Source organism: Vidua macroura, chromosome 24 (assembly GCF_024509145.1).
Source record: "Vidua macroura isolate BioBank_ID:100142 chromosome 24, ASM2450914v1, whole genome shotgun sequence".
Lineage (NCBI taxonomy): Eukaryota > Metazoa > Chordata > Aves > Passeriformes > Viduidae > Vidua > Vidua macroura.
In genome coordinates this window covers 2,379,667-2,392,388 of record NC_071594.1, presented here as the reverse complement: position 1 = coordinate 2,392,388, position 12,722 = coordinate 2,379,667, and the positions used below count along the sequence as shown (strand labels likewise).

Sequence of the window (12,722 nt, the reverse complement as noted above, 5' to 3'; positions counted from 1 at the left end):
CACCTCTGTGCCCGCGAGATGCCACGCCAGGAGCCTCTCAGAGTGTGCACTCGCCCCGCCGCAGCCTGCGGGCCGCCGTGCCATGGGCCGGGCACGGTAACACCCCCATCCCTGCCCTCGGCGAACCCGAACCCCCGCTCCCCAGCCGCACCTGCGCAGGAATTAAGAGCACACAGAGCTGAAGGGTGCCCGAAGGTGCGGCACAGAGGGAGCAGAGGGTGCACAGCACTCCACGGCCACACTCGTGCCCCGGCTCCCTCCAGCACCCCAGCCCACCGCTGCGCCCTCCTTCCCTCCCTCCCCGCGCTGGGGTTGGTTCGGGTGCGCCCTCCCAGTCCGGAGCCGCCATCAGTCCAGTCCCGTCTCCGCCCCTCCCGCCCCTCCCGCTCCAGCTCCCGGAGCTCCCGCTGATGCCAGAGCGGGCTCCAGCCCGGCAGAGCCCTCGCCGCAGCGAGTCCCCCGAGAGCCCAGCCAGCAGCGAGCCTCCCACTCCAGCCGGCAGCTCTGCCCGCAGTCCGCAGCCGCTCTCTCTGGGCCAGCTGCGGAGTCACCGCAGAGGACACGGACCTGCGGCGACAACAGCAAATGCGCCCAGCGAGAGGCAGCCGCCCCCGCTGGGCTTCTCCCGGGCTGGAGGCGAGCTCTGCCCCCGCCCAGGGCCAGCGTGCCCGGCCGAGGTGCCACGCGCTGGCCGGTCCCCATTGATGTTATCTTGTCACCCGCGCTCGGAAAGCATGTGGGGACACGGCTCCTGGCTGCCGTGGGACAAGGGGCTGGCTGGGGACAGCCGCTGCTAAGAAACTGTCCCCCCCCCCCCAACTCTGTCATCCCTCTGATCTGCTGCCACCAGGTCCCCCATGAGGTCACTGCTGCTGCCGCTGCTGGTGCTGTGCGTGCCGCGACTCCCAGGGACGCTGGCAGAGGTAAGCGCTTGACTCCCCAGCCCCCGCTTTGGCTCCGCAGCTCTCGGCTGCCAGCTCGCTGCCGCGAGGGGCTGCCCTGCCGGCGAACGACTCGGGGCTGCGGGTGTCTCTCTCTGGCCGTGCAGCTGCGCCACATCAGCGGCGTTCGCCATCCCGAGCGGCGCTTCCCCCGCTGCCCCTCGCCCCCGGACCCTGGGGCCGCTGCCTGGGAGCGCAGCGTGTCCCTGTTGCCGTGGCTGCGCGGCTCCTTGCCCGGCCGTGGTCCGGCTGCTGTTCCCTGGGGTCCCCGGCTGCTTCGCTCTCTTCTGCCAAAAGCGCCGCGATCGCTGGGGAGCCGGAACGAGTCTGCCCGCAGAGCCGAGGGAAAAGAACGCCAGGAAGATGATGGTTCTGCTGTGGCTTGTTGCAGGACAGGGAGTGGGCAGCAGACATTTCCTTTAACGTGGGGGGAACTGACGCCAGTCCAAAGCCGGGCACACCCTGCTGGGAGCAGGCTGTGAGAGAACGGGTGTCGCCGCTGCCGGGGAGGGTGCCAGGGGCTCCGGGGATTCTGTTCTGCCCGTTTGGCAGCTGGACTGAGGTCTGCGGTCTCTCCATCCTTTCCCCTGATGGTGGGAAGGAGGTGTGCCTGTAGAAGGAATGAGATTGATAGGCCCTGTCCAGAGCTCATTCCCTCCTTCTCTCTCCACAACTTCTGTGCCTTGGCTAGTTTGGTGGCCTTTTTTCCTGTGGGCATGGCCCCGTGTTAGTCTGTAGCCCCAGGACCTGCAAAAGGCCAAGGCAGCCCACAAGCTGCATCTGCCAAGTCTGTTTCCCTGCCTTGGCTAAGGGAGGTCTGAGAAGTGACCCAGGCCCTCCTAGGGAAAGGAGTCACAGCCCACAGATGCCATGTCAGGGTGGGACCTGTGCCTGGCACAGGGCACCTCTCCCAGGTGTTGGTCTTAGCTCATCCTGCCCCTCTCTCACTTGACACTTTCAATCCCCCAGGGCGAGGCATGCAACCACACAGCACAGGCAGGGCTGGAGGGCCAGGATGCACGAGGTGAAAGAGGTGAGTCACAGCAATGAGGGTCCTAGGCTGAGGAGGGCAGGATGGTCTCAGTGCGAAATGAGCAGATGTGCTGGACCAGGACTCTTGGAGTTAAGAGTAGCTTTGTAAATATTCTGCTTTAGGCTAACTGCATGCCCAGGGAAGGGGGAGAGTCAGTCCCATCCTTCTCCAGCACCAACTGTATGGGGGCACAAGGCTCCAGAGCTCTCTGCTTCCACAGAGCACCAGCTGGGCTCAGTGGCAGCGCAGCCATAGGTGCCCTGCTCAGAACCTTGGAGTTGCCTGGGTAGGATCAGAATCTGTAAGGCAGCCCCACGGCTGCTGTAGGCCTGGAGCAGCACAGTGCCCATGTGGCATCAGCCTGTGCCAGTGAGAAATCACTTGGATGATCCACAGACACCTGTCAGGGCATGAGGTGGATGTGGATGTGCTGTCTGTGATGTGGTTAGTGGGAACATGAGCAGTGCTGGGGTCACAGGCCTCTGGCCCATTTTAGGTACATTTGTGCTGCAGATGTGAGGAAGGTGACAGAGAGATGGTGAAGGTGATGAAGATGATGAAGCCACTGGAAACTCAAGAGAAGCAGAAAAACATGGGCTGAGAACTCACACCTTCAGGAGATAAGAAAGAGCTTGCAGTAACAAACCATCCCAGCCTGACACCAGGCAGGACAGTGACCTGTGGGTTGCCTTCAGGTCAGCTCTGCCTGGTGCTCTGGGTGTCTGCTGACAGCGAGGGTAGCCCAGGGCAGCTGGCCCAGGTAGAGACACCTCACCCAGGGCACCCAGCTACATTTAGTTAGCTAAATGTTGCCCTTCCTGAGCTGTCTGATCCTAAATATGCACTTGAACTTCTCAGGGATGGCACTGAGAAGGCCTTTCCCAGGGGCACTACATGCTCCATTTCATGTCCATCTGATGTCCTCTGGTCCTTTTGCCCTCACCAGCAGGCTCCAAACCACAGCATTGCATGGAACAAAAGTTGCACATAGTTCTGAAAGTCTTCAGCTCTGGGAAAGACACACACACAGAGCTCCTGAGCAGTGCCAATGGTGTCCCTGCCCAGGGCTCACCCCACACTGCTTCTCCCTGGCTGTGTAAAGGGCGCCCCATGGTAGGCCTCTGGGGCAGTCGTTGTGCTTGGTTCGTGCTGTCTCACTGTGCCAGACCCGATGTAAACCTGTCATAACACGTTGCACACCATACATTTTAAGTGCTAATTATTTCACAAATGTCTTATTAGTACTAGAGCTGTTCTGGCATTTTGCAAAGGCTGAGAGCCGCAGAAAGCTCATGGATGTGGCACCTGGGGACTTGGGTTAGTGCTGGACTTGGCACTGCTGGGGGAACTGTTGGACTCAATGATCTTAAAGGGCTTTTCCAACATAAATGGTTCCGTGACTGACAGCAAGGCTGAGGATGGGGCTGTGTAACAATCTGCTGGAGACATTGTGAAGCAGAGATGGACCCTGCCCTGGTCACAGCACCAGCTTGTGTCTGACAGACAGGCTATGCTTGGTTCCTGTTGTGTAGGTGACTCCTGAGCAGATCTAAGGGCAGGAATTGATTTGCAGTTTCAGCCACTGACCCACCAATTAGGCTAAGCCCTGTATGCCACTTCCCTGTCCACAGACACTCCATTGCGATGCCACAGCAGCGGCCCCAGCACACTGACCTCACTGCTGCAGCACAACCAGGGGCTGGGGCCAGTCTGGTCCCACATTTCCTCCATGCATGCAGTGTCCCATTCTTCCCATGTCACCTCTGAACTGGCCAGGATGGGGGTGACTCATTGTCTGGATCCCCCCAAAGCAGCCTTTGCCCCTCCTCTGTCAGAGCCCACACAGAGGTAGAGACTATTGCAGGGAGCATAATGGTCCCCCTGTCATATCCATCCTGCCCCCTAACTGGCCACTGTCTTGCTTCTCCATGGTGGACCCAGAGCCTTCAACATCTTTTTGGTTGGCTCAGGCCAACCAAGGTGATGAGCAATGGATTATACCCAGCCAGGGAACTTCTCTGCCTTAAACCAGGACTCTCTGGACAAAGCCATGGTAACTGAAGCCTTCTGGTCTTTCTCCAGTGGAGCAGATGCTCCATGCTTAGGAGCATCTCTTTGACAGCTTCCTTTGACCCAAGTCCATGAAGGTTTCTGAACGTTCTTGTGTTTCCCAAAGGCTGTTCAGAGCCCTTGGGGTCAGGGTGGTGGCCAGTGCTTGGCGTACCCCAGCAAGGGTGGGTGGCTGGGAGTTGGCCTTGCAGGCTGGCACACAGCACCACCAATCCCTGCTGAGAGTTTTGGATTTGCCTCTGCAGGCACCCTCCTGAATGTCAGTGTGAGTGACCATGACCGGTCAGACTCCCTCCTTCTGTCCTGGGATGAGCCAGAGGGAGGTGCCAAGGGATATTTCCTTGCCCTGTCCTCCCTGGGGTCAGGCACGCTGCTGCAGAATGTGTCTGCTGGACCCAACACCACCAGCTTCTGGTTCCATGGGCTGACTCCTGGCACACGCTACAAGGTCGAGGTGACAGCCACGCTGGCCTGCATGGACACCACCAGCCAGACCATCACAGCACAGACAAGTAAGGCCTCCCCAGGAGCTCAGTGCTCCTACCAGTGATTGTTGTGCTGTTTGGAGTCCTACTGGTTCGTGGGAGGTTGTGCTTTTCCTCACTTTCTCAAGAACTAGGGTCCTTCCTGGCTCCCCCGAGTCTAAGGGATCATTCCCTCTTCCTTGTTGAGGAAGGGTCCTGCCCCTGCACCTTGTATGGGCTGGGTTCGTGCTGTGTCTTCTCCTCCTAGAATAAAGGAGGTAATGATGGACCAGCCCATGACTGGCTTGCAGAGAGCTGAGGGAAATGTCATGCCTGGAAGTCAAGAAATAGCTACAAGGAAGGAGCATCTGCCCCACAATTTTGGCACATCTCTGTCAATCACTGCTCACCCCAGGCCTTGCTCTGTGCCAAGGGCTGGAGAAGGGGACAGGGCTGGTGGTTCTACAGCTCAGGTGGGGATGGCAGCCCTTGCCTGCACCTCTCCAGAAGATCCTTGAGTAAATCAGTGCAGGTGAAGGTGGGAAACCTAGCAAAGGAGAATAGAGCTGGAGGGAGGAGATTGGGCAGTGGAAGGGCTGGTGTCAGGCAGTAGTGGCAGAAGCAGAAGCTGGTTATCACAGAAAGGCAGGTGGCAGGACCCACAGGGCCAGCAGGAACAGAGGACCTGTCAGCAGCGAGCTTCAAGGTGATGATGGCTTCACCTTTATGTGTTGGCCCTGACCAAGCCTCCCTGCTCAATTCAGAGGAACTGCTGAGACTGATCCAAGGGGATGGTGCAGCCCACACAGCCCGTAGGAGGCTGGTGAGTGGTCAGGGAGGACATGGGGCTGTGCTTGGGCAATCCTTGCTGGAGCCCCTCTGCTCTGGAGACAGGCTGAGAAAGCTGGGGTTGTTCAGCCTGGAGAGGAAAAGGCTCCCTGGTGACCTTAAAATGCCTTTTAGTACCTAAAAGGGATTTGAAAATAGAGAAATAGTTTGTTTTTTTTTTAAATGGGCAGATGGTGGCAGAACAAGAGGGAAGAATTTTAAACTGGCAGAGACATTTAGATCAGATCTTAGGAAGAAATTCTTCACTGTGAGGGTGGTGAAGCCCTGGCATAGGTTGCCCAGAGAAACTTTGGCTGCCCTGTCCCTGGAAGTGTCCAGGGCCAGGCTGGAGAGGACTTGGAACAACTTGGGCTAGTGGAAGCTGTCCCTACCATGGCAGGGGGTGGCACTGGATGAGCTCTAGGATCCCTTCCAGCCCAAACCCTTCCAGGATTCTGTGACTGGGTCCTATGAAGCTGGCTGGCAGCACCTCCGCAGGCAAAGGCAGGTTCCACCAGCCTGTGAGCAGCTTGCCAGGTCAGGCTCTCACAGAAGCAGCCAGCAGTGTCTGTGCCATGTCCCATGCAGGTCCCTCACCCGTCCACAACCTGACTCTGAGCAGCGGCGGCTCCGCCTCGCTGCGCGCGGCCTGGGCGCACGGGCCCGGCCGGCGGGACGGCTACCGCCTGGGCCTGTGGCACAGCCACTCCCAGACCCTGGTGAGGAACGTGTCCCTCCTGCCCGGTGCCTCCACCTTCCTCTTCGACGGGCTCCTGGCCGGCAGCGAGTATGCCCTGAGGGTCAGCACGCTGGCTGGCTCCAGCCAGGCCAGCACCAGCACCCACCAGTGGACAGGTAGGGAGTGATGGGTGGCTTGCCCAAGGAGGAAGGGGTGGCAGGAAGGGTTTGGCAGGAAGGATGTGGCACGTGTGCCGGGCTGGCAAGGGGAGGAGGTGTTCAGGCTTGGGATGGGGAGCTTGTGGAATGGTGGGGAACAGCTGGAGTGTTTCACATCCCCACTGTGAGCCAAGTGCCTGGGCCAAGGGGAAAACTTTGCACCTTGGGCCTGCCTTGCAGCACCCATGGCTTGGATTTGTCTGTTCCCAACAGAGGGACAGTCTGGGGATCCTGGATCTCTTGGCTGCTGAGAGCTTCGGGAATGCTGAAGTACTCAGTCTGCCACCCCTCTGCCTGGCAGCCTGAAAGAACATGACAATGTGGAGGGACATCAAGGGCCCTCCAGCCTGTGTGGGAGGGGGCACGGGAGAGACATCCCTCAGTAGACCCCTACCAGACCTTCACCCCCATGCCATAGAGAGCAGCTATGGGCACAGGGGCCCCTGGGGAGAGAGGAGGGTCCAGGGACCACCAGCCCCAGTGCTAAACTTGCTGTGTCCTGCTCTTCCTCTCAGCTCCCTCCATCCCCACCCAGCTGAGGCTCAGCCCAGGTTCCAGCACCAGCCTCGTCGCCTCCTGGGCAGGTGCTGCAGGGGCCGCCTGGCTCCACCTGGAGCTCCGCAACCTCCTCACCCAAAGGGTCAGCACGACCCTGTCAGCCAGGAGGGGCCTCAGCAGCTACACCTTCCAGCATCTCCACCCTGGCACTCACTACTGGCTGGGGCTCAGCGCCACGGCTGGGCCCTACACCGCAGTGGGACCCAATGCCACTGCCTGGACGTGTGAGTACCCACTTGGTGGCCCCAGCTTTCTCCCTGCCTCTGGTCCAGCCTCTGAATCCTCCCCTGCCAAAGTGCAGCCTCCTTGGGTGCACAGGGTGATTTTGCTTGGACCTGGCCAAAAGCTGCTCCAGGACCCAGCTCTGGGGCACTGCTATAGTGGGGCCAGTGAATCCCCTGTGCTGGCCTGCTTCTCCCTGGGATGCAGTGGGAGCAGCCTGTGGGCTCTCCCCTAGGAGAAGGATGGAAGGGCAGCAGATCCCACTGGTGTTCAGTACTGCTGGGGTTGTCTCTCATGTGCCTCAGGGCTGTACAAGGGCAGCAGAAAAAATGGGCCAAGGGGGCAGCAGCTGAGCTGGTTTGAACTGGAGGCCTCTGGAAGGGGCTTATACAAGAACAAGAAAGACTTTTTACATGAGCAGACAGTGATAGGACAAGGGGTGAATGGTTTTGAGCTAAAATAGGAGAGATTTAGATTAGATGTTAGGAAGAAATTCTTCCCCATGAGGGTGCTGAGGCCCTGGCACAGGTTGCCTAGAGAAGCTGTGGCTGCCCCATCCCTGGGAGTGTCCAAGGCCAGGCTGGATAGGGCTGGAGAGGTGGGATAGTAGAAGGTGCCATGGCAGAGGGTGGGAATGAATGAGCTTTAGGGTCCTTTTCAATCCAAACCATTCCACAGTTCTGTGATTCTATGAAATGGATTTTTGGTGCTCTTTGATTGTTGTCAGGGATATGGTGTGGTAGCACCTGATAACCTCATCCTGGTGGATGTTCCCAGCATGATGGGTGCTGTGCAAATACAGCCAAGGAATCCAGGAGCCTCTGGAAGGTCAAAACAGTGAGGGCAGCCCTCCCAGCACCCACTATTGCACCATTCCCCCAGCCCACTCTCTGCTCTGGCCTCAGGCTGATGATGGCCCTGAAAGAGGGGGACTTTGCTGGTGACAACACGTCCATAGCCCAGTAAAAAGTTCCAGTCCTGAACTTGCTCTCCCAGACGTTTCCAGAAAAAGCAGGAGGGAAATGAAGAGAGCAGAGCAGATTCACACTGAACACCAGGGTAGCGTTGGCCCTCAAATGATGGAGGTGCCAAGCTGCAGACTCAGAGCAGCTGTGGCCAGTGACTTGTCCTGGCACTGGCCAAACACTGGTTGTGTGTATGCTGGGAGGACCTGGGTGCCACCAGGTGTCAAAGTCTCCAGCTCCTTCCTGCTCCACCTGCCAGCCTGGGAAGCTGTAGCCTGCTCCCTGCTCCCTGCAGATGGGATTTTGGAAGGCCTCCAGAGCTCCAGCTGGTTTCTTTCTCCTCTGGAGTGAGGCTGATCCCCACTGTTGCTGTCTGCAGCTCTGACCTGCTCCACTGAACAAAATTCCCCCATGCCAGACGCACGAGCCAGGGGCGTCTGGCCAGGAGTTTGGTCCAGGCCAGTTCCTGAGAATATCAGCAAGCTCATGGTGGGATGTGAATGGAGTGGAAGGAGACTTTTAGGAATTTCCCAGCAAGGCTGCCAGCTTTGTCTGGACTCTGTTAGTCCAGGAATGCTTGTGCTGGGGAGTGCAGATGGCTCGCTCCAAAAGGATGTCCAAGGCTGGACGTAACCCTGCCAGGAATGAGGCTCAGGAGAGTAAGGGGTACAGAGCACCCCATAGCCCTGACTCGCACAATCCTATTCCCTTCCAGACCCCCTGAGTCCTGACAATGTGACCCTGAGCAGTGCAGAGGAGCAGAACTCCTTAGAGGCTCGCTGGAGTGTCCCAGGGGGACAGAGGGACTTCTACCTGGTGACACTGCGGGAGGGAGAGGACAGTGCTCCGACGAGGAACATCTCCGTTGGTGGGGACAACGATCACGTCACCTTCCACGGGCTGAGCCCTGGCCAGCAGTACTCTGTCCAGGTGGTGGTGGTGGCAGGCCCCTACAGGGCATCAGCACACAGCACAGCAGCCTGGACAGGTGAGCAGAAAGTCCATGTGTGGCCCTTGGGCTGTTCCTGCTGCCTGGAGGGGGCTGGGGTTGAGGCAAGGACAGGGCACCTGGGACACCTGGTCTCAAGAGTAGGTTGTGGGTCAGAGCAGGAAATTGTGCCTCCCCACAGTTCCTGGTGAGGGTGGGCTCAGAGGTCCTGGGCAGACTTGTGCCAGCAAGTGTCAGGCACAGATCAAGACCAGATGCTGCTTTGTGCCTTCTGGACTCTGTTTGGCACATTGCAGGCTGCTTCCTCCCTTCCCCTCACCACAGCTGGATGAGTGGGCAGGGAAGCACCACCAACCCCCCCAGAGGGGCCATCTCCCTGTGCTCAGTCTCTCCTGGGTGACCTGTGGAGCCACAGTTGGTGCTGTCCCAGAGCTGCCACTCTGGGAAGGGACAACTGGAGCTGTACACAGTGTGGGGAGGTACCCACCCAATCCGTGGTGCTGGGGGCACTAAGAGCTCTCCCTGCAGCCCCTTCTGCCCCTGTGTGGGATGGAGACAACCGCAGTGTCACAGAATCACAGAACTGTTAGGGTTGGAAAGGACCTCTGGAGATCATCTAGTCCAACACCCCTGCTCTAGGGCCACCTAGAGCAATTTGTAAAGCAGAAAATATCTTGTGAAAATGTGTTGTGAAAGCAATCTTCCTGCCTGATGCACTGCCCCATGTCGTGCTGTCCTTGTCCCTTGCAGAACCACGAGCACCATCTGGCGTGAGCCTGTCCAGCCAGGGTAGCCCCCACAGCCTGCTGGCCAGCTGGGAGGAGGCCACAGGGGAGGGCTATCTGCTGGTCCTCAGGCTTGCAGAGCACCCTGTGAAGAACAGCTCCTTGCCCAGGGGTGTCACGAGCTTCACCTATGAGGGCCTCCACTCTGGGACCCTGTACACCTTTGAGGTCAGCACCGTGGCTGGTCCCTACACATCCTCACCCCGGTGCATCTCCAACTGGACATGTGAGTGCCACTGGATCCTACCCTTCCCCTGAGGTCACACCTCAGGGCACTGACAGCACACATCTTCTACAGCTTAATCCAGTAACTGGGCAAAAGGCTCAGCAGGAGGCAGAGGTGCTGCTGGATGTGTGTGACCCTGCTGTTTCCCAATCACCAGGGAAAAGCACAGCTGAGCCCAGTGCCCTTCTCCTCAGCCACCCTCCTGTGGCACTGCTCGGGCTGTCACTGCCTTCACCCACCCTCTCCACCACCCACCACCTCCTCCAACACTAGAACAAGTTTTTCTCTGCCAATTTGAGCTGTGCTGGCCCAGTCCCTGCCGGGCTGGTGTGTGGGTGTCAGCAGGGGTGACAGTGGTCAAAACACCTGGATGCAGTTTTTCCCAGGGAAGGGGCTCCTGCCCCAGCACATTTAGAGCTGCACTTCTGCCAGGTGATTCTGGACCTTTCCTTTTCTAGACCCTTTGCCCCCAGAGCAGCTGACCCTCAGCAATGGGGGCCGCAGCACCTCTCTGCAAGCCTCCTGGAGAGCAGTTTCCTCTGGCAGCACTGGCTACACAGGGACCCTCTGGGAAACCAAGTCCCAGAAGCAGGTCAGGAATGTGACTGTGGGGAGTGACTGGACGAATGTCACCTTGGAGAACCTAGTCCCTGGGCGGCAGTACACACTGGAGATGGCTGCTGTGGCTGGGCCTTACAGATCCCCTGTGCGATCAGCCACCGACTGGACGTGTGAGTGTGACAGTCCTACCTCAGCCTGCTGCAGGTCACAACTGCCACCTGCCCGTGAGAGCAGAATGCTGACAGCATCAGAGTGGCCCATGTGTGGGGAGGTGGGGAATCAGAGTCAGGGCTGCATAGACAGACAGAATGGGCAGTCAGCTGGAGCCACATTCAGCCATGTTGGAAGTAAAAGGGTCTGCAGTGCAGGAGAAACCCATCACTGAACAGAAAACATTCCCAAATGTCACCCAGGGGAAGGTGGGGACCTGCTCCCATGTCTGCTGCGGAGCAGGGGCTCTGGCTGCTCTGGGTTTGGTGTGCTGACTCCTGACCTAACCCCAGCAGGTGCAGACAGGGGAGGGTGCCCAGGGCAGCCCCACAGCACAGCACAGCCTCCTCTCACTGCCTGGCTGTCTCTCCTCTCTCAGACCCCCTGGCTCCGGCCGGCGTGACGCTGACCAACACCCGGCGCCCAATGGGGCTCTCGGCCTTCTGGGACAAGGCTGCTGGTGATGTGGACCAGTTCCACCTCCAGCTCTACAGCAAGAGCCATGCAGCACAGAGGAACACCTCAGTGGGGCCAAACACCCACAACTTCACATTCCTGGGGCTGTCCCCTGGCACTCAGTACTTCCTGAAGGTGACTGTCCTCGCTGGCCCATACAGATCCTCGTCACACTTTGCCACTGAGTGGACATGTGAGTCAGAAGTATTCTCAGTCTCTTGCAGGGATGGGACATCCTGGCACTGCTTGCAAGACTAGCAGTGACACAAACTTGTCTGGGTGGAGGGAGGGCTCCAGTGAGACCTGCATGCTCCCTGTTCTGGGAGACAGAGCACATGTCATAGGTTAGGTGCTGTGTGCTGGACCCCAAAAGATCCTTTTCCCCAGCTTAGGCTTTCCCCAGTCAAGTTGAACCTTCTGCCTGGACCACTGGTGATCTGAAGGCCAGCCAGGAACTGGTGGGAGGGGGATGTGAGAGAGGAAGCACAGAGACCTGTATGGGCTTGCTGCTCCCTGTCTGTGGAGCAGAGCAGCCCACTGGGAGCTGAGTGCTCTCAGCACCTGCCTGCCAGCAGCACCCTGGGGACATGCACAGGCAGCTTGCATGTCCCCCAGGAGAGCAGGAGATCCGGTGGTCAGGTGCCCTCACTTCTCTTTCAGCCCTGTGTAGGGTGCAGGCTGTGCCCTGGCTTGTCCAGGTGGTTCCTCCACCACCTCATGGGTGTCCATGCTCTGCTTCCCTCCAGATCCACTGTCCCTGGCTAACGTGAGTGTGCAGCCTGGCCGGAAACCCCAGGAGCTGCACGTGAGCTGGGTGGAGTCCGGAGGTGGCAGAGATCACTTGGTGCAGCTCTCAGTGGCTGAGTCCCTGTCCATCATCAGGAATGTGTCTGTCCCCCGTGGAGTCACCCAGCTGGACCTGGAGGGGCTGGTGCCAGGCTCCCGGTACCGCGTGGAGATCATTTCCCAGGCTGGGCCTCATCGCATCTCCTCTCAGACTGCCATCGGCTACACTGGTAGAACACAGCTCCCCTGCTCCTGCCAGCCTTAGGCATTGTGTGGATGCCCACAGTGCTCCAGCTGCCAGCTTCATCCCCAAGCTAGAGTCAGTTCTGAGCAGCCAGGTTTGTCCCCAGTGACACTGTTTCTCTCCTGCAGCCCCACTGCCTCCCCGTTCCCTGTCTGCCAGCCCCATCAGCATGGCCTGGGCTCTGGCTGTGCACTGGGAGGCTGCTCCTGGCCAGAGGGATGGATACCTGCTCAGCGTGCTCGAGGAGGGCTCTTCTGCACAGCCAAGGAGCCTGGAAGCGGGGAAGTACAGCACCAATGTCACTGTGCCACAGCTGGAAGCAGGAACATGCTACCTTGTTAGGATCTGGGCAGTGGCTGGACCCTACTGCTCCCTCCCCGAGAACATCACCGGCTGCACAGGTCAGCAGCTGACACCCACGGGTGATGGGATCAGTGTTGGCCCCTGGGGAGAGGAAATGAGAGGAGAGGAGGGAGGGAGGAGGGCACCCTGGCCTGGTTCCTGGTGAAGCTGGCCTGTGGTCACAT

At 59.0% G+C, this 12,722-nt stretch overlaps 1 protein-coding gene across 2 annotated transcripts in view; it reads left to right on the top strand.

Annotated features, from left to right (window-relative positions):
* Positions 1-557: 557 nt before the first annotated feature.
* LOC128818745 (receptor-type tyrosine-protein phosphatase V-like) overlaps positions 558-12,722 on the top strand; it is a 36,189-nt gene continuing 24,024 nt past the window's right edge. Inside the window, exons 1-11 of one of the 2 annotated variants that reach the window (XR_008440543.1) lie at positions 558-923; positions 1,911-1,974; positions 4,290-4,556; positions 5,925-6,191; positions 6,749-7,015; positions 8,694-8,966; positions 9,678-9,938; positions 10,397-10,669; positions 11,089-11,358; positions 11,912-12,181; positions 12,324-12,596. Coding sequence is in view for 1 of the 2 variants with exons in the window: in XM_053998328.1 (XP_053854303.1) it covers positions 858-923; positions 1,911-1,974; positions 4,290-4,556; positions 5,925-6,191; positions 6,749-7,015; positions 8,694-8,966; positions 9,678-9,938; positions 10,397-10,669; positions 11,089-11,358; positions 11,912-12,181; positions 12,324-12,596 (2,551 nt within the window). In the remaining variant the exon portion in view is untranslated. The remainder of the gene's footprint in view (positions 924-1,910; positions 1,975-4,289; positions 4,557-5,924; positions 6,192-6,748; positions 7,016-8,693; positions 8,967-9,677; positions 9,939-10,396; positions 10,670-11,088; positions 11,359-11,911; positions 12,182-12,323; positions 12,597-12,722) is intronic. The other variant, XM_053998328.1, reaches the window with a different exon arrangement.